General features: G+C 31.1%; 2 protein-coding genes across 2 annotated transcripts in view; one reads left to right on the top strand and one right to left on the bottom strand.

Moving 5' to 3' along the window:
* The first annotated feature begins 358 nt into the window (after nt 1–358).
* The window catches only part of LOC126740248 (MOXD1 homolog 2), a 137,758-nt gene continuing 118,604 nt past the window's right edge, over nt 359–19,512 (top strand). Inside the window, exon 1 of the mRNA XM_050446186.1 lies at nt 359–594. The gene's annotated coding sequence lies outside the window, so the exon portion shown is untranslated. The remainder of the gene's footprint in view (nt 595–19,512) is intronic.
* On the bottom strand, nt 8,601–14,048 carry LOC126740721 (uncharacterized). The gene is made up of 2 exons (XM_050446854.1): nt 9,701–14,048; nt 8,601–9,583 (listed from the first exon to the last, which is right to left on the bottom strand). The coding sequence occupies exons 1-2, from the start codon at nt 14,046–14,048 to the stop codon at nt 8,601–8,603; spliced, it is 5,331 nt and encodes a 1,776-aa protein (XP_050302811.1).

Here is a 19,512-nt window from a genome sequence, read left to right on the forward strand (position 1 = left end):
TTTGTCTGGCTAATAAAGTCAAATGATCAAAGTAAATGAAGCGCCCAAATATCCAAGCCATAAATTCCCACAAGCCTTTCTTATGATCATGCAGCATGTTTACTTAGACTTGCACGAATTTTAATACCCATTTTAAAACACACCTTCAGACTGATGAAATATAAAATCTAATACCGGCAATAAAATCCAAAACACTCGAGCCATCAAAAGCTCGCACTCCACGCACAGTAGCGATCGCCAAGCTTGAAAAATCTCCTAGGTAAAATACAAATCATTCAAAAAGCGCCCGGTGTAAAGAGTAATAGGGAGAGGGGGCAAAGCACATCTCGCAAGCTCTCCGCCTGTGTGCTGTGCGAGCTTGAGCTTTCAGTTCAGCGTTTAGAGTCGAGGAGATCGCGACGGTTCGATTTCTCTCCGTTTCACGTACCGCAACGTATTCGGGTTGTGGATATACGCGCGATTTTCGAATTTTCATCAGTTGTGAGAAAGTTTTTTTTATTTTGGTTTGGGGACGTTTTCTTTGAAATTTGGTGAACTGTGAGTTGGATATGAGGATTTATTAGTGTGGGTTTTAGTTTTCTTAGGACTTTTTTGGTAAGTACCTATGAAATCACAGTTAACAGTGTATAGATTTGAATATGACTGTACTTGTAAATTATTGAAAAAAATCATTTAAAAATGATGAAATAACGATATTGGTTCATGCATAACTTAATAGCATTTGAATTACATTTTTGCGTATAATAATTCTAAGACTTGTGGAATAAAAGCAGTGTCTTAGTGCAGAGAAATACGTTGAATGAAGTTTAACCCTTTTTGGAAAAGAAACTCTGCATAATAACATTTTATTATTTTAACATTCTTTTTCCATAACATTCGGGTTTACATAAAATAAAAGTATTTATTCAAATTTTTAATCTATTAAACAGATAATCGAATATAGACAATTTATTAAAGACGTAAAACTAAGGAAGGCTTTCTTAAAAGTTTTATTATCTTGTGTGTATTGAATAATCATCTCTTTTCTATAAAAGTAAAATTTGTTTTTTTCTAAGCTATTTGACAATTACACTAATTGAGAATAGAAGAATGTTATACTGCGAATAAAGTACAAGTAGTAAATTCTATGCATAACTTAATAGTATATGATTTACTTTTCATTATTTGCAATATTAATATTATTAAAACTTGTGGTTTAAAGGGATAAATAAATAGTCATGTAACTTGGAGTTAATTATAATATGGTGGTAAGCTACAGTTGCTGCCATTCGAAAATATTAATAAATTTCATTCAAATATTTTTAAAATTGTCATACATTATGTACGCAAAATAATTTTTGGCGAAAATCATTTAAGAATTATTGTCAAGAAATTAAATAATGAATTTATGGGTTTATGCATTACTTAATAGAATTTCAAATGCATTTTTGCGTATATTAGTTTTTCGAATAAAATGATCTAAATGAACAATAAAACAATTAATTAGAACATGCTTAAAAATTGCAGAATAAAAGCAGCTTGTTGGTGCAGAGTAAAATATTAAAGAAAATTTTATCCTTAGAAAAGAAAACTTTGCATAACGAAATTTCATAATTTTGTCATTACACTATATTTTCTATAAAATTTTGATTTTTTTATAAATTATATCTCGTCTTTTAATAATCGACTCATTTCTTTCAAAATAAAATTTTATTTTTTCCAAACTATTTAACAACCACATTATTTGAAAATACTACAAATAAAGGAAAACTGGTAAATTTTAGGCATAACTTAATCGTATATGCTTAAGTAATATTATTAATTATAATATTATCAATAATAGAACTAGTGATTTAAATATTTAATTTAATAAGAATGTAAGTTGAAAATATTTTAATGGTTTTAAGCTAAGGTTGCTGCCATTTAAAAATATAAATATAAATTTTTATAATACGAAAATTAATTCTTGACAAAAATTGACATTTAACACTTGACAGTTAAAAGATACAATGAGTTTATGGTTTTGTGCATACATTAATAGAGTTCTTAAATACAAATGTTAAAGATTGAATAAATCAAGTAATATAACTATAATATAAAATATATAATAAACTATAATACAACTATAATATAATTCTGGTTTACATAAAATAAAGGTGTTTATTAAAACTTTTTTCTTATAAATAGATGGGTTAAACCAGACTGTTTTATTAAAGACTTAAAATATAGGGAGGTTTCTTTGAAAGTTATATTACATTGTTTTTTATTTACCCTTTAATTTTTTTAATACTTTTTATATTTTTCTAAACAATTTGACCATCACAATATTGCAGAAAAATAAAATTTCTTTTTCTAAATAAAGTAAAAGTGATTAATTTATTCGTAACATAATAGTAAATGATTTGTAATTTTTATAATTATAATAAGAAATATTAATGTAAATTAGGGTTAATTACATGGTTGTAAGCTGTAGATGTTGCTATTTAAAAATAAAAATATAATTATTTCTAAATTGTTTTAAATATTTATATCTTATATACTATAAAGTGAGAGTAAATAGTGAAATGCTAGTAAATAAAGAACAAAGAAAATAGTTCTCTAACTTTTAATAAAATTAATAAAGTCTCTATGTCTGTATGTGCAATTATTACCAATAAACAAACTATTATAACTTATCGTTAATAAAAATTTAATTAAAAAACAAAACAAATAGGTTTCTTTCTATAGGGATGAGATAAGTTAGTTTAATATAATAAATAAGAGTTAATTTAGCTAAGATAAATTAATGATAATATCTAAAAAAAAAGTTTAAAATTTACGTTACTTGTATAATTACGATAATAGTTCGAAACGTTTAAACATGTTTAATAAAACGTATATTTTTAACTTTGTTATTGACTACTTATTTATAATATTCATAGTATAATAAAATTTTTATGAGACTATAAAAAATTTAGATCGTAGTTCTATAGAACTAAAGTATAAGTGAGCAACTTCATGCATAACTTAATAGTAAATGATTTACTCATTATAGTTAAAATTATTAGGGCTAATGGTTTTATTAAATAAATAAATAAATAGGGCTCGTTATATAGTTGTAAGCTCTAGTCATTGCCATTATAAAAAAGAATTTGTTCATAAAATTATAAATATTTAAAGCTAATCATAAATAATAAATTTTGAAGGTGGGAATAAATATTAAAGAGTTCATTAATAAATAAACTGGCTTTTAATAAAATTAGAAAACTTTTGAGTATATGCAATTACTAACAGGTGTATAATTGTTATTTGTATTTGCTAATTATTATTAAATAACGAGTCTAAATTTCTCTATATAAACGTAATTATAGAATAAGAAGAGTTGCCATAATAGCTCACAATAAAATGAAAAATTGGATTTAGGTAAGATAAAATAAATGTATTTATTACAATATTTAAATCACTTAATATAACATGACTCACATCTCCTTATTTTTAATAATGCCAATATTATAAAAATTGCGAAAAAAAGTTAATTACAAATAATTAAATTATAATAATAAGTTTTAATATAAAACCTTCTTTATTAAGAATTAAATTAATAAATATTTTATCATGAAACATATAATTATTGATACAAGACGTTTAATAGAACGTATATTTACTACGTTTGCTACTGCATATTTATTTTTATCATAAATTGCCAAGGACAAAAAGCATAATCATTAAATTTTCATGAGACCATATAAAAAAATTTTTAGATCCTAGTTTCCTAAAAATAAAGTGCAAGTGCGCAAATGAATGCATAACTTAATAGTATATAAATCAATTCTATTATTAAAGCCTGTGGTATTACCGAATCAATTGGTGATAACCTAGTTCAGGAGCTTAAGTGGTTATAAGCTGTAACTGCTCCTATAATATACATAATCATAATGACATAATGAAGTTATTAAGAGTAAATAACAAAAAAACATTTAATAATTTTTGAAAAGGCCTTACACAAATCATATCCAATCTCTATTATATCTTATACAAATTCTATTAAGAAAATAGTTTATTCTTTTTATAATAATAATTTTATAAAGATCAGTAACTTGTTTTATAATTGCTAATAAAACATATTGAATTTAATAAAAAGTAATTATATAAAAAAAAAAAAAAAATTAAATTCATTTAGAAGTTCACATAGTTGGAGCACCAAGAATAATCTAGTGAATTATTTACCTTACTATATACCAATGTTATCAAACTTCTAAAATTGAAGTTAATAAACTAGACTGAAATATATACAAAAATTAAACAGTATACAGAAAAGAGTTATTTTTAATTAATTTCCAATTAAAATTTTTGCCTTTTATTGACGCTATTTTTCAAGCTTTAATCTACGTATTAATAACCTTTTATATACCAGTAAAAAAAATTACAATAGAAACTGTGATTTAAATCAATTTATAAAATAAAAGAAATGTCACTCTTAAAACTCTTTAAAAAAAATCTTATTGCTTTATATTAATAAAAAATGTCTTTGTATCTTGAAATAGCCTTAGGAAGTTCAGTTCAAAGGAAACTCACTTAGCATTTATTACCGAAAAAAAGATAAAACCTTTATAAAGTCGTTCCTCAAAAACTCTCACTTCTAAAGCTGAACTTTTAAAAAATATATTACAAACTTAATAAATAAACAAGAAGACACAGATTAAAATTAGTATTCCATAAAGATAACGAGGCAATATTAAAACTTCCCATAATTCCTTGAAACTTTGTTAAGGTTTAATTTACATTCAACCCCCTTATTGCTGCTGAATTTTTAATTCCTTTTTATAAGTTTTTTTTTTATACGCGCTAGGCGGGTGTATTGAATATAAAACGAGACATTCGTTTAACCTTTGAATGTGACATTGATCCACTTTTCACGCCCGAAATCGTATTAGTTATGGGAAATCCTCTTAGTATTTTACGAAAAGTTATTTTAAAAAATTTATTATACTTTCACGCCGCTCTTACCTGTAAAATCAATTAAAGCGAGGCGAACAATTCAATTCTGTCAACTTTAATGTTCATCGTCTTAATTATTGGAAAGTAAAAACGTCCAGAGCGCTTCAGAGACGAACAAAATCAAACGGCACAAATCGCAGAGAGCTCGAGCTTTTTACGGAATTATTCGACCAAATCTTTAATTGTTTTTCAGGTTTTATTGTCTCTCGGGCTCTTTTTTGTGTCCCAGTGAAGCATAAACGTTGTCCACTTGATAGCTTTTTTTCAAATGCATAATTTAATTGTACCTGGCACCCATATTTCTTTAACTTTATTATCGTGAAAGTTTTATTCCCCCTATTTGTCCTAACAACAGAAAAAAGATCTATAAACATGCATATTATAATCATCCTCAATCAATCTTGTCTTGCGAGACATGTAAAAATATTTTTTCTAGGTCCTTCGTCTTAATATTTCATTGCCCATCGCTGGTACCCACGCTGGAACTAAAAACCGATTTGTCATTTTCTTTCTGGTCTCGCGTCTGACATGACAGCCAACATTAGCTTTGCCTGAATAAATGAGATTAAAGTTCGAGCCTGATGGGCTTTTTTGGACACGATCGGTTTTTTGTTTCTAATTTGACATGTGAGGGTGCTGGAATTTACATTTATTTTTAATCATAAATCACCTAGTGGACCATACGTTTTAAAAATCGCCAATAGTTTCTTTAAGCCTCGTAGTACAATTTTTATTGCAGCATTAGATTACTATTGAACGTGCTCGTAATTGAGTACTCAGAATGGATAGTAAAGGCATTTGAAGGATATAGAACTTCTAACTAAAACTTATAGGTATAACAATATATATTAAAAGTAAGACAGGAGAATGTAAGGAAATTCACTTGTACATTTTTGAGCTTAATATTAAATTTTTTTCTCGATTTATATAAGTTTGTATGCTAATAATATTATTTTTTTTTATCCAACTTCATATAAAAAAGCTATGTTATATTTATTAAAATGTGGATCTTTTTTAGAGAAATCAGTTAAAAAAGTGGAAAAGATAAAGAAAGGTGATAAAGAGAATTAAGAAAAAGAATAACAATTAAAGAGAAGAAATAAATGTGCTTATTCAATAAGTCAAACATTTTTTTTCTAACAAATATTTGCTTTTTATTGTTCTAATTTACGTTACTCATTTCCTGTCTTATTTGTTTTTCTAATTTAATTTCAATAGTTTGACTATTTCAATTATGAATTTTTAGTTTAAAGGTAAAACACGTACGGTTTATATAATTTTGATCCTTGACTCGTATACTTGTTAATATATTAATATGTTTGATAATGTAATAATTTGTATATAAAAATTATTTTTTTACTGACTATTTTCTTTTTTATTTTTTTTTCTAATTTAGTTTGGACTGTTTGTCTATTTTATTTATGGATTTTAATGTCAAAGGGGAAAAACTAATGCTTTATATAGTTTTGATTTTTGACTCGTGTACTTGTTAATATAATAATTTTTAAATGAAAAAAATAAAGAAAAATCAAACAAAATAAAATATTATGAGCTTATAATAATATTTTCTTATAATTATATATACCCTATATATAACATGTAATTTAAATACAAATAAGTTATCCCTAGCTTACGACAGTATATTATGGTAATTTCATTTCTGTTTTATTTTGACTTTTTCACGTTTTTTTTTTTAATATTTTAATTTTGGATTTTTAGTTTGACTTTAAAAAAACCTTAGACTTTTTAAAATATATTTGACTCTTTTGATAATAAGCAATTGTAGAAATTAAACAAATATAGCAATGTAACAAAATAATTCTTCACAATTACCAGATATACAAATAAAATTTCGTTTTGAAAAAAAGTAAACATTTTGTTTTATTTAAATCGTTCACCATAAGGAAATTTTAAGAGTTACTCGATCTAATAATAAATGCATTTTTTTCGAGTCAAAATAATAAAAGAAAAGTAGAAAAAATCTACAACTTGGCAGTAAAAATTATAAAAAAAGCTTTATCATTCCCAGTACGTTTAAGCTTATTTAAAGTTGTTATATTATGAATTATTAACATAAAAAATGTCAAAAAATAACTTGTTTACAAAAATAGTGAACATAATTATCTTGCATAGAACTTTGCAAAAATAAAACAGAAGTAACTTACATGCAATTAAGTTATGCATGACCGAGGACACCTTCTTCAGCAGGAAATTTTCACTTTTATTAAAGAAAATCTATTTTCTGATAACTAAGAAGCCTCATATTAATAAGAACTTTCCATATTTATATCTACTCTCTTATATGATTATAGGGTTAAAAAAGCTTCTATATAAAAAATGCTTTAGAAAAAAAAATTATAGTCGATATAGAAAAATAATGTCACACCATTATCTTGCACAACCCTTGCAAAAAAAGTGATTCAAATATAATTAAGTTATGCATGATCAAGAAAGTCTTGCACATGTCCTTCAGTAGACAATTTTTGCTTAAAAAATCCTGCAGCTTGCTGCTGATTTTTGATTCCAAATTGAATATTTAGCAAAACAAAACTGAAAACTCCAAATCAGAGTCTCCTTAAACATATATATTTAAAGGCTACACGTGTTTCGTATTTGAATATAGATTAGGGTTTCTTAAAAACCTACCTATACCTGCTCGAGCAACGGCTACTGCATTGACGAGCCCTTCGATGACATAGGTCCAGTTCAATAAATTACACAGTTGTGATTTACGATTACATAAGGGTTTATTGTACCTTTTGGTTAGTAATAATTTACAGGTATAGACTAATGAACGATTTACAATGTTGAAGTTAGTTATTTAACAGGGTTTACAATATTAGTTGACGTTACCAGCCTTCCAGAATCACAAGACCAATAGCAGGAACTTAGCAGGAACCAGGAACGGCATTAGCACTAACGTCACCTTGGTTTGTGCAGCTATTGACAACCACTGTTGCACTCACAACGTTGCACTCACTTTCAGTTCAGTTTTCCACCTTTACGCACACTTATTCACTATAGACCTTTTTACATAACTTAAACTACTTTATCGTAACAATTAGGTATACATATATGAACTTTAGACAAATACTTAAACGGAAGAGAGTGAGAGAGAGAGGAATTGCTTGCGCCAACTTGCTCTTGACTAACTTATTTTCTCGGTACTTTAAGCTTTGTGAATTCCTTCACTGGTGAAAGAAACCTTGTGTTTCGGGGGCGCGAGAGTAGGTACTTCTTTTTGCGGCGACGGAGTGAATACTGATTTTTTCTCGTGGGACTCGGGGTGAAATGTTGGGTAAAAAATGTGGGATGCACGTGTGTCATGGGGCCAACACTTAAGTGAACTTAAGGAGAAAAATGGATTTTTAAGTGCACTTAAGCTAAACTGGCAACAAAGGCATTTCTTAAAAAGTAGGTAAAAACACATGTTGGGATTTGGGAGAAGGTTCAGGCAAAAATTATTTACTTGAGAAAAAAGGTATTATTCGTTTGACAACCATAAACTTCGATTCCATAAAATCATAAAATAAAATAAATTGTTAAAATTAACTTTTAACATACTCCCCCCTTTTGAAGGCTTTGCCTTCAACAAACATTATACATTATAACTTATAGACAAAACTTATCAAGAAATACTATGGTTAAACTAAGTTACTATCAGATTTGGGCAACGGGCATAATTTGGTTATATTTCTAGTAAATATTCCATTTTTAGTCCTAATTTTTACCAAGCGTATTTTACCATCTTTATTAGGTAAAGTGTCTACTACTCTGGCCAACGGCCAATCAAGAGGTTTGGTGTTCTCATCTTTAAGAAGAACAAGGTCATTTGTTTCAATATTGGGGACTGGGGACATCCATTTAGGCCTATTCTGAAGATTGTTGAGATACTCTTTGGTCCATCTAGTCCAAAAGAATTGTTGAATCTGACTTAACCTTTGCCAACGATCTAAGCGGTTTTCAGGAATTGACGAGACATTGGGCTCAGGGTACGAAACGAGAGGACTTCCAACTAAAAAATGTCCAGGGGTAAGACAAGTTAAGTCCAGTGGATCAGCTGATAGGGGAAGAAGTGGCCTGGAGTTTAAAATAGCCTCAATTTGTGCTAAAATAGTGGAAAAATCTTCAAAGGTTAAATTCTGGTTTCCAATTAATCTTCGTAAGTGATGTTTAGTACTTTTTATAGCTGCCTCCCAAAGACCACCCCAGTGAGGAGAGAAAGGAGGTATAAATTGCCACTGTATTTCATGGCATGAGAAAAATGCAGTCAATTGCTCTTGTGTCTGTTGTGACTTAAGCGTGTCATAAACTTCTTTAATTTGATTGCTGGCACCAGAGAAATTTGTACCATTGTCACTAAAAATTGTTGCCGGGCATCCACGTCTTGAAATAAAACGTTTAAAGCATGCTAAAAATGCTTGTGAAGAGAGACTTGATACTAGCTCCAAATGAACAGCTTTAGTGACCATGCATACAAATAAAGCGATATACGCCTTTTCAATTTTGGCGCGTCGAAGAGATGACGATTTAATAATAAATGGTCCTCCAAAATCGACACCTGTTGTTAAAAACGGTCTAGAAGGGACAACTCTGGATTTAGGGAGATCTGCCATAATTTGTTCTCCTGTTTTAAGCTTAAATTTATAGCATTGTAAACAGTTTATAGAGATCTTTTTTATTTCTCTTAATCCATTTAGCGGCCAGTATTTAAGACGAATATTTGACAATATCGTTTGAGGACCAGCATGTCCTAACCTAATGTGTTCTTTTTTCAGCAAGAGTCCAACAACATGGTTTTTTGAGGGCAATAAAATTGGAAATTTTTGATCAAATGATATGGGTGCTTGGGATAATCTGCCTCCAACCCTTATGAGATTGGAGGTATCGATAAAGGGGTTTAACCTAAGGACTTGCTTGTTTGAAATTTTTCTTTCTTCTGACTTTAGTTCACTGATTTCCTTTGAAAACGTTTGGTGTTGAACTTGCTTTACTATAAAAATTTCTGCAGCCTTTAATTCAGTTACAGCTAAAGCACCATAAAATTTTTTACCATTACCTTTACAATTATTTACAAATCTATGTATAAATGCAATAGTTCGTTGCAATCGCGAGAAGTTAGAAAACCGATTAAAAAGTGTTATCCAGAAATCTTCGGAGTTAACAAGCAAGACCGTTTTTGCTTTTCTTGCTTCTTCTTCAGTGGAGCAAGGTCCCTTTTCATACATTTTTAAATTTAAATTCGGGTCCAGTAAGAACTTTGGGCCGTTCCACCAAAGCGTAGAGGTGAGAATCTGGTCTGCGGTAAATCCGCGAGAAAGATGATCAGCTGGATTATCCGCAGTTGGAATATGACGCCATTTGCAGTCTTGGGATAAAACCTGAATTTGAGAAATGCGGTTTGCTACAAACACATTGAAACGAGAAGGGTGGGCATTTAACCAAGCAAGTACAATCTCAGAGTCAGTCCAAAGATTAATGTTGTCAACTGAAAATCTTTCTTTTAATATGGAACACACACGAGTGACTAAATTGGAAAGTAAAAGTGCTCCACAGAGTTCCATGCGGGGAATTGTAATTTCTCTTATCGGGGCTACTCTACTTTTGGCAGTAATAAGTTGACAAGAGACATTTTTGTTAGGATAAAGGGCTCTTATATACACACACGCACCATATGCCTTCCTGCTGGCATCTGAAAATCCATGAATTTGAAGTGAACTGGGATTATTATTAGCTAGGAAAAAACGTGGAATTTTTAAACACATTAGTTGGGGAAGATCTTTAATAAAGGTGGTCCATTGGGTTAAAATGGGTTCTTTCAGGGGTTCATCCCAATTAATTTTTTCTTTCCAAATGTTTTGCATAATTAATTTAGCATTTACAACAATGGGAGCTATGAATCCTAAGGGGTCGTACATTTGCGCAATTTTAGATAAAACTATACGTTTAGTAATTATGCTTTCGGACCTAGTGTCAGGTAAAGAGATAAAAAACTCATCTGAGTCGGGATTCCAGCCTACACCAAGGACTTTATTTGAAATTTCCTCGGTTTCTATGGTGAAACTTTCTTGGGACCCATTATCACAAGTTTTGGACAAAAATAAATTGCTATTTGAACACCATTTATGTAAGTGAAAATTTCCAATCTTGCAAAGTTCCAACAGCTGCCTATGTAATTCTACCAAATTTTCATAGGTATCTTGCCCACAGAGAACATTGTCCACGTAACATTGAGATAAAATAGCTTGAGACGCAAGAGGATAATCGTCTTTATGAATAATGGCAAGTTCATTCAGGGTGCGTGTAGCCAAATAGGGGGCACAGTTCGTGCCATAAGTGACGGTGAGTAATTCAATGCATTGCATTGGCTGAGAGGGATGGTCGCGCCATAAAATATTTTGCAGGTAAGTTTGATTTGGGTTAACGCGCACCTGTCTATACATTTTTTCGATATCAGAAGTGAGAGCGAATTTAAAACTTCGAAACCTAAGTAAAATATCAAACAGTTCAGGTTGAACTGTATATCCTTTATGCATTACGTCATTGAGTGGTAGCCCAGAAGACGTTTTCATAGATCCGTCAAACACTACACGAAGTTTAGTGCTTGTACTGTCCTCACGAATTACACAGTGGTGAGGCAGAAAGTATCGATTTTTGTTATTTTCAGTTTTAAGGGAAAGGGGAATAATTCGTGCATGATTGAGTGAGATATATTCACCGATAAATTTTTTGTATTCAAGAAAAAGGTCAGGAGATTTTTGAAAACGCTTTTCTAAGTGGTGAAACCTTTTCTTGGCTAATGAATATGACTCTCCTAGCGGATGTGACTCTTGGGGCCTTTTAAGGGGTAAGTCGACTTGAAAATGACCATCTTTAAATACCGTGGTATTTTGAAAATTCTGTTCAACCATAGAATCTTCAGGGGATAGGGGTTTTTCGTGAGTGGGCGAAACATTTTCTAGTAACCAAAATTTCTCAATTAATGAGTCCAGTGAGCAATCTGAATTTAATGATTGCACTAAAAAGCAATTCTTAGAATTTGCCAAAGGGGTTTTGTGAACGAGAGCTTGGGAGGGGATTAATCCTGAAAGAATGTGGCCAAAGTAGGTACCTACCAACGTTAAAGAGTCCTTGTTAACCTTGGTGTATTCGCCTGAAAGAATGTGGTAGTATACATCTGCTCCCAACAATAAATCTATTGTAGAAGGCGTATCAAAGTAGGGGTCTGCAAGCGGTGTATTATTGGGAAGGTTCAACATAAATTTGTTGACTTTAAAGTGAGGGGATTTTTCTGTGATTTTGTCTAATACACAGCAGTTAACATTCAGGAAGTAATCGTGATTGTGACAGGAATGAATTCTCAGGGAAATTGCGTGATTAGAGTGCTTAATTTTGCCGCCAATACCAGAGATTTGTATTGGCTGCGTCTTAGGAGAGAGATCAAGTCTTTGAACCAGCGATTGGGTTACTATTGATATAGTACTCCCGGGATCTAATATTGCCTTTGCAATAATAAAATGACCATTCTTGTCGGGTATTTGAATCAATGAAGTACCTAATAAAACTTCATTATCTTCAGTGGCGAAAACTGACAAAGTCACAGGTTTATTAGCGTGAGGGCGATTCGAGTTCATTTCATTGCTTGTGCTTGGGATTTGTGGTTCTTGAGTCTGAGAGGAGCTTTGGCTTGAACCTTGATTCCGAGAATGGGAGCTATTTATGAGAAGCGAATTTCTGTTAAAATTTTGAGATCGTTCATTTTGGGTTTGAGGATTTGGCCTCCAATGTGAATTTCTGCTTTGCAAGGGCTGTGCTGCATCATCCATTGGATGCAAAAGAGAATGGTGTTTCATATGACAAATCTGGCACCTCTGAGATGTACAGTTTTTTACTTGATGCCTTGAACCGAGACAATTAAAACATAGATTCTTATGATTAACAAAATCCTGTTTCTGTTTTAAACTAAGATCTTTAAATTTAAAACAAGTATAAATTTTGTGATCAGGGTGCTCACAAAAGGGACACTTTTGTCCTGCAACAAAATGTGAGCGAGAGTTTTGAGGAGAGTTTTGAGGTATGACTTGGTTGCCTTGGCGTTGCCCACCATGAGCATAGTGTGAAATTTTTTTAACAAAGGGAGTGTTGTGTTGAGAAGAACGTCCATGGGAATAATTTCTAGTTGAAGGGCTTTCAGAGAGATCTTCTAACACCGAACAACGCTTTTCTAAAAAGCTTAGAAATTCTTCAAGCTTAGGGACCACATGTGAGGAAGAGCGCATTTGAGAACCTCTCTCGGATATATATGCCTTTCTTGTGCCAAAGTCTAATTTTTGAGAAAAAATATAAATTAAAATTAAATCCCAGTGGTCTACTGGAATGTTTTGATTTTTCAGTGAATCAAAGTTCTGTTTTATGCAAACTATAAATTCCCTAAGTGTGTGTGAGGATACCTTATTTAGGATAGGAATGTCAACTAAATTTTTAATATGGGCAAAAATAATTGATAATTGATTATCATATCTTTGTCTAAGGGTATTTAGGGCAATTTGGAGGTTGTCAGTGGTCAATTGTAAATTGTCGACCAAATTTAGGGGTTCATCTCTTAAATAAGATTTTAAATAAATTAATCTTTGAATATCAGAGAGAGATTGATTATCTAGAATAAGGGTAGAGAAAAGTTGAAAAAAGGCGTTCCATTTAGTGATGTCTCCGTTAAATGGAGGTATGCTAATTTGGGGCAAACTAACATTTGGGGAATGAGAGTGTTGGGGAACTGTATGTCTTACTTGAGTTGGCGCTTGCGGGGAAAGTTCTAAAATTTTACGTTGCATTTTAGCAACACACGTTAAGTATTTGTCTTCTACATCATCCTTGTCTACTTTACTTATATCTAAAACTACAATTTGTCTTTCTACCTCTTCAAAATCTTTAAAAGCGTGGGTTAACATACTTTCACGTACCTGAATTTCTAAAAAGTCATGTATACTATCATTATTTTCTAAAAACCAATTAACAATTCGTGTTACTTTAGCCTTTAAATATCCGCGATTTTTAACCAACGCTTCTACTGATATTTCTATTCCTTCAGTCATTTTACTTTTTAGTTTTAGGCTTACAGAATAAACACAAAAAATTACGAGACAACCAGATGCTTATTTTTTGGGAATAGATTTTCTTTAAATTTAAACAATAATTGTTAAGAGAAAATAAACTAATTACCAATAAACAATTTAAAAGAAAAAGTAAAAAGTGAGTTGCTACTTATTTCCAAATAACAATTATAACAAGTAAAAATAACAAAATAACAAGGGACAAATAACTAAAAGGTTTGTTAGTAAGTAATTAACTAAAATACTGTTTACTCGAAGGACCACCGACACATATGTCGGAACCAATTATATACTTTTTACACAAGAAGTATGTTTTGTTTTTGCTTAGATGAATCGTAAAATCACAACTTGGGAAGATCCGGCTCGAAGGACCATGAATATAGATTAGGGTTTCTTAAAAACCTACCTATACCTGCTCGAGCAACGGCTACTGCATTGACGAGCCCTTCGATGACATAGGTCCAGTTCAATAAATTACACAGTTGTGATTTACGATTACATAAGGGTTTATTGTACCTTTTGGTTAGTAATAATTTACAGGTATAGACTAATGAACGATTTACAATGTTGAAGTTAGTTATTTAACAGGGTTTACAATATTAGTTGACGTTACCAGCCTTCCAGAATCACAAGACCAATAGCAGGAACTTAGCAGGAACCAGGAACGGCATTAGCACTAACGTCACCTTGGTTTGTGCAGCTATTGACAACCACTGTTGCACTCACAACGTTGCACTCACTTTCAGTTCAGTTTTCCACCTTTACGCACACTTATTCACTATAGACCTTTTTACATAACTTAAACTACTTTATCGTAACAATTAGGTATACATATATGAACTTTAGACAAATACTTAAACGGAAGAGAGTGAGAGAGAGAGGAATTGCTTGCGCCAACTTGCTCTTGACTAACTTATTTTCTCGGTACTTTAAGCTTTGTGAATTCCTTCACTGGTGAAAGAAACCTTGTGTTTCGGGGGCGCGAGAGTAGGTACTTCTTTTTGCGGCGACGGAGTGAATACTGATTTTTTCTCGTGGGACTCGGGGTGAAATGTTGGGTAAAAAATGTGGGATGCACGTGTGTCATGGGGCCAACACTTAAGTGAACTTAAGGAGAAAAATGGATTTTTAAGTGCACTTAAGCTAAACTGGCAACAAAGGCATTTCTTAAAAAGTAGGTAAAAACACATGTTGGGATTTGGGAGAAGGTTCAGGCAAAAATTATTTACTTGAGAAAAAAGGTATTATTCGTTTGACAACCATAAACTTCGATTCCATAAAATCATAAAATAAAATAAATTGTTAAAATTAACTTTTAACAGTATTTATCGGAGCATCATCAGGCCTAGACCTATACCTACACAGATCAGATTACAACTAACCTTGCTAGTTGTAATATAATCCTTTTTGAGTTTCAATAATTTGTAATTCTAAAACATTTTAATTATTAGTTATATCTTTTTAAAGTTTTTGAAATAAACTATTGGAGTTTTTAATGTGCCATACCTCTCAGCATCTTTGCTGCTCTTTATTATGTTGCCTCAACAATTTATTAGTCCCCTTTCTTTACTTATTTTTAAATTCAAAGGATTTGTGTCATTTCTCATTTTCTTTTCTAGATTTGTGGTCAAATTGTAAGAATTGAAGTTTTCTTTTTTATATAGAGAGCATTTTTCTGTTTTTCCCTATGCCATGTGTGGTTTTTTGTAGAATAAAGAATAAGTTTATTATGGGCTTATATCGTAGATTTGTATAAATTTCCAATTTTGTGAGTTTAAACGGTGACAATTCTAGATTATTTGTTAAAATAGGAAAGGTTACATGGGCTCTTATATATTGGAGGAAGAGCAATAATCCAACGATAAGAAGCTACATACTTTTGGTTTAACTTATTCTATGTTGCCTATAGAAGCCGAGGTAAGCTCCCAAGCTGCTTACTCTATGGTGGTCAAGGTTTGACCTTCGTTAAACGTTTGATTCCCACTAGATTAGGTCCTCTGCGACTGCCTCCTGGGGTACCCCTCGTAAATTTGGTAGAAGATGGAGTTCGATACCGATAAACCGGTAAAACTGACCGATTCTGCGATTTGGTTCCATATCGACAAAGTTCCGGACTATCAGTTTGTTTCTAGGGTAATTGCTCCTATAACTAAGACAAAAGTTGAAAAATAAATAAAGAATCACGTTATGCAAAATATATAAAAATATACATGGCTTCCTTGCAAAAAAAACAAACAAAACTCAAATACAATTAAGTTAAGCATTATCGAGGACACCTTCTTCAGCATACAGTTTCAAAAATATAGAATTGTATTGGAAAACAATGTCACACAATAACCTTGCATAAAACTTCAAAAATCTCAAAAAAAACCAACGTAATTCAAATACAATTAAGTTATGCATGACCGAGTATGCCTTACACACGTCCTTCAGCGGACAATTTTCACTTTTATTTTAAAAAAAAATTTTCTCATGCCCGAGGGAGCTTATATCAAACACAACTCTTCTTACGTACTCTCTTACATTACAAAAGAATTGAAAAGGCCTCTATAAGTCCAATCAATCTTAGCTCAACGCCTAAACACGTTGTTCTATCGAACGGTCTTTATCCGCTCAAACCTCCTAGTACAAAAAAAATATTAAAATATTTCTTTATGCGATCGTCGGTACACCCATCAACTGGTGTTTTAAAGATGGCGGTGATAGATTTAGGCATTCACGAGATGTAATGGCTCGATGGCTCTCGGATGTTTTTTTTATGTGTGTTGAAAAAGGCCGCCGCGGATGTTGAAATGTTGGCGATGTTAACACTTTTGTGTCTTTAGAGTCTCACGTGTCGGTATTCTGCTTTGTTTAAGAGTATTAGAAGATATTTAAATGGATCTATTATATCTCGTAGTGATTATTTGTTTTGTTTTTAACAGTGAAGATAATTCCTGCAATTTACTATTGAATTAATCAGCCTGTTAAGCAGTATTTTAGTTTTAAATTGATTAAGTCATGTCAGAATTTGCTTTTTCTACCAGTCTTATTTTCAACATACTATAAATATCAAGTTCACTAATATGAAAATCTCCTTCTAAGTTGAAAATCTAATGTTTTTCAATGATTATCTTTTACAGAAAACGGGATTTGTTGCGATAAAAAGTCCATCTTTTGTTGCGCAATATATCTCGCTATACCTACTTAAAAGGGACCTGTTGCTTCAATATTATTAGGGATAACAATAAAGTCTTTTAAATTGTTGCAAGTAAATCTCAATATACATTCTTATGAAACCTTTAGAGAATCAAAGTTTACTCAAGGATTTTTACCCTCCAAAAGCAAGTATTAATAAACTGCGTAACATAGGGAGGACTTATTGACCTAATGTTAATAAAAACAACAATGAAACAATTGGTTTTTATTGTGCAACATACCTCATTATTTTTTTTTATTTATGTCTATGAGTATTAGTGCTCTCATTATTTATACCTTAATCTTTTAATCTGAATAGGATCGGTATTTGTTGCGCAACGGTTTTTCAAATTTTTGATACTTTTCCTTTCAAGAAATAGGTTTTATTATTTGTTGCACACGAAATCTTGATATTCCTTTTACTACAATTTTATTATAAAAATACTTTAAAGGAATTAGAGACCTAAAAAATTAATCAATAAATTAAACTACACACCTAAAGAAAAAATAAGAAAAACACCATTTTTAGGAGACACATTAGAATGAAATATAGGAAAGCCACCAAAAATTCTCAAAGAAAGTAAAAAGAAAAAGGCATGATTAACTTTAAAATCTAAATCAACTTAAGTTAGAATAAAAAAAATTATTATAAAAAAGTAACCTGTTAAAAGCAAACATTAAGCAAAAAAAATGCCAAAAAAGACCAACGAGTCTTTAATAATGCGTTTATTGTAGAGTAATTCTATTCATGTGAATGTGGCAGTATTACAATTATCTTTGAATATTATAATTCTATAGGCCTTCTCACTACTATGAACTTATTATGAACTATTTTACAGCCCTAATTCTTCAAATAAATCCATCGAATTATTATGAGAAATATAAACATAGAAGCCACTACCAGAAACTGCTTAAAATATTTTACTTATTGGCATGTTGTACGCAATATCCATTTAAGTTATGCAAAACTTTATGAAGACTGTAACTATTATTCAAAATAATATGATTACACAAATTGGTTGATTGCTCCTGTTCGTGATCCCTTATGTTTTTTTTTCTTTATTTTTTCCTTTGGTTCTCTGGTTGACCTGCCCTAAAGAAGCCAAAAAGCAGAAACACGTGTCGGCAGGTACCCTCTTTATTTGTTCTGCTTCGTGTCATGGAGTATCCTAATAGGTATCCTAGAATAGGTTACTATTCTTTTACCATTTTATTGTCCGTACTACGTTCATTCTTTGAAACTGTGTTGACTCGGGTTAAGATTGTATCGGACAGGTAGCTTTTGCATCCTTAGTATAGATGCTAAATTTTTCCTCCAAAATAGAAATTAAAAGAGAAGTCACAAAATGTTGCAATATTGCAAGAAGTTACCCAATCGACACTGTATCTTTTACGAATTTTGGAATCCCATTAGTGAGTCTAGAGTTCTTACTCTACGTATATTAAACCTATTTACAAACGAGCCATTCTAAACGGTATGCGGTATACTACAAATAAACTTAACATTTAAGACAATTTTGCAAGCCTGCTGTACATAATAAACATACATGCACATAATTTAAATTTAGCTGAAAATAAATAAATATTTTTTATTTAACACTACGGTTAAGAACCGTATATTTATGCTTATTATAACAGACGTATGTGGTAAGAGGAACTAGAAAAAAAATCGTATAATATGCGTATCTCATCCATTTCGTAAATATAAAAAGCGCATATTATTAATACGATGGTAATTTTATGCCATTTTTATACGTAAAATATATTTAATTAACGTATATATTACGAAGTCATGTTGCTTGGGATGTTTATTGTTATCATTAATCCAAAAAAGTCTTTAAAAAACCAAAGTTTTTCTCTTACCTTAACGCGTTAAAAACTAGTTTTATTTTTTTGTTCTCTAATTCCAAGGGCATGCGGCCCTTGTAATGAGTATACTCCTTAGTTTCGACAACCGTCTTCACAAGTGGAGATAAAAAGAGCTGCTTATCTTCCTTCTCAAAAACTTTGTTGAGCACAAAGCGCAACTTAACAAAAGACAAGACCAGTCGTCAAGGAGATAATCCGTTCATTTTCGGCGAGCTAATTTTAAGGAAACCCGCCTCGGTCTCTCGGTTTTGCCCGTTTGTCTAAAATCTTTTAATTGGCCTCCGCTCTACTCGCAGCTTGTTGAACCTTCGGTTGCTTTATTAATAATTCGTTATTTATTTAAAGAAACCGGTAAATTGTAGAAACTCCCTGGGCGCCACTGACTCACTACCAACTTAGT

The sequence above is a fragment of the Anthonomus grandis genome, chromosome 9, assembly GCF_022605725.1.
Source record: "Anthonomus grandis grandis chromosome 9, icAntGran1.3, whole genome shotgun sequence".
Classification (NCBI taxonomy): domain Eukaryota; kingdom Metazoa; phylum Arthropoda; class Insecta; order Coleoptera; family Curculionidae; genus Anthonomus; species Anthonomus grandis.

Coding starts and splice junctions, on each gene's coding strand:
- LOC126740721 (XM_050446854.1), bottom strand. CDS start 14,048: ATGACTGAAGGAATAGAAATATCAGTAGAAGCGTTGGTTAAAAATCGC. Junction 9,584..9,700: donor CATTAGGTTAGGACATGCTG/GTCCTCAAACGA, acceptor AGCTTAAAACAG/GAGAACAAATTATGGCAGAT.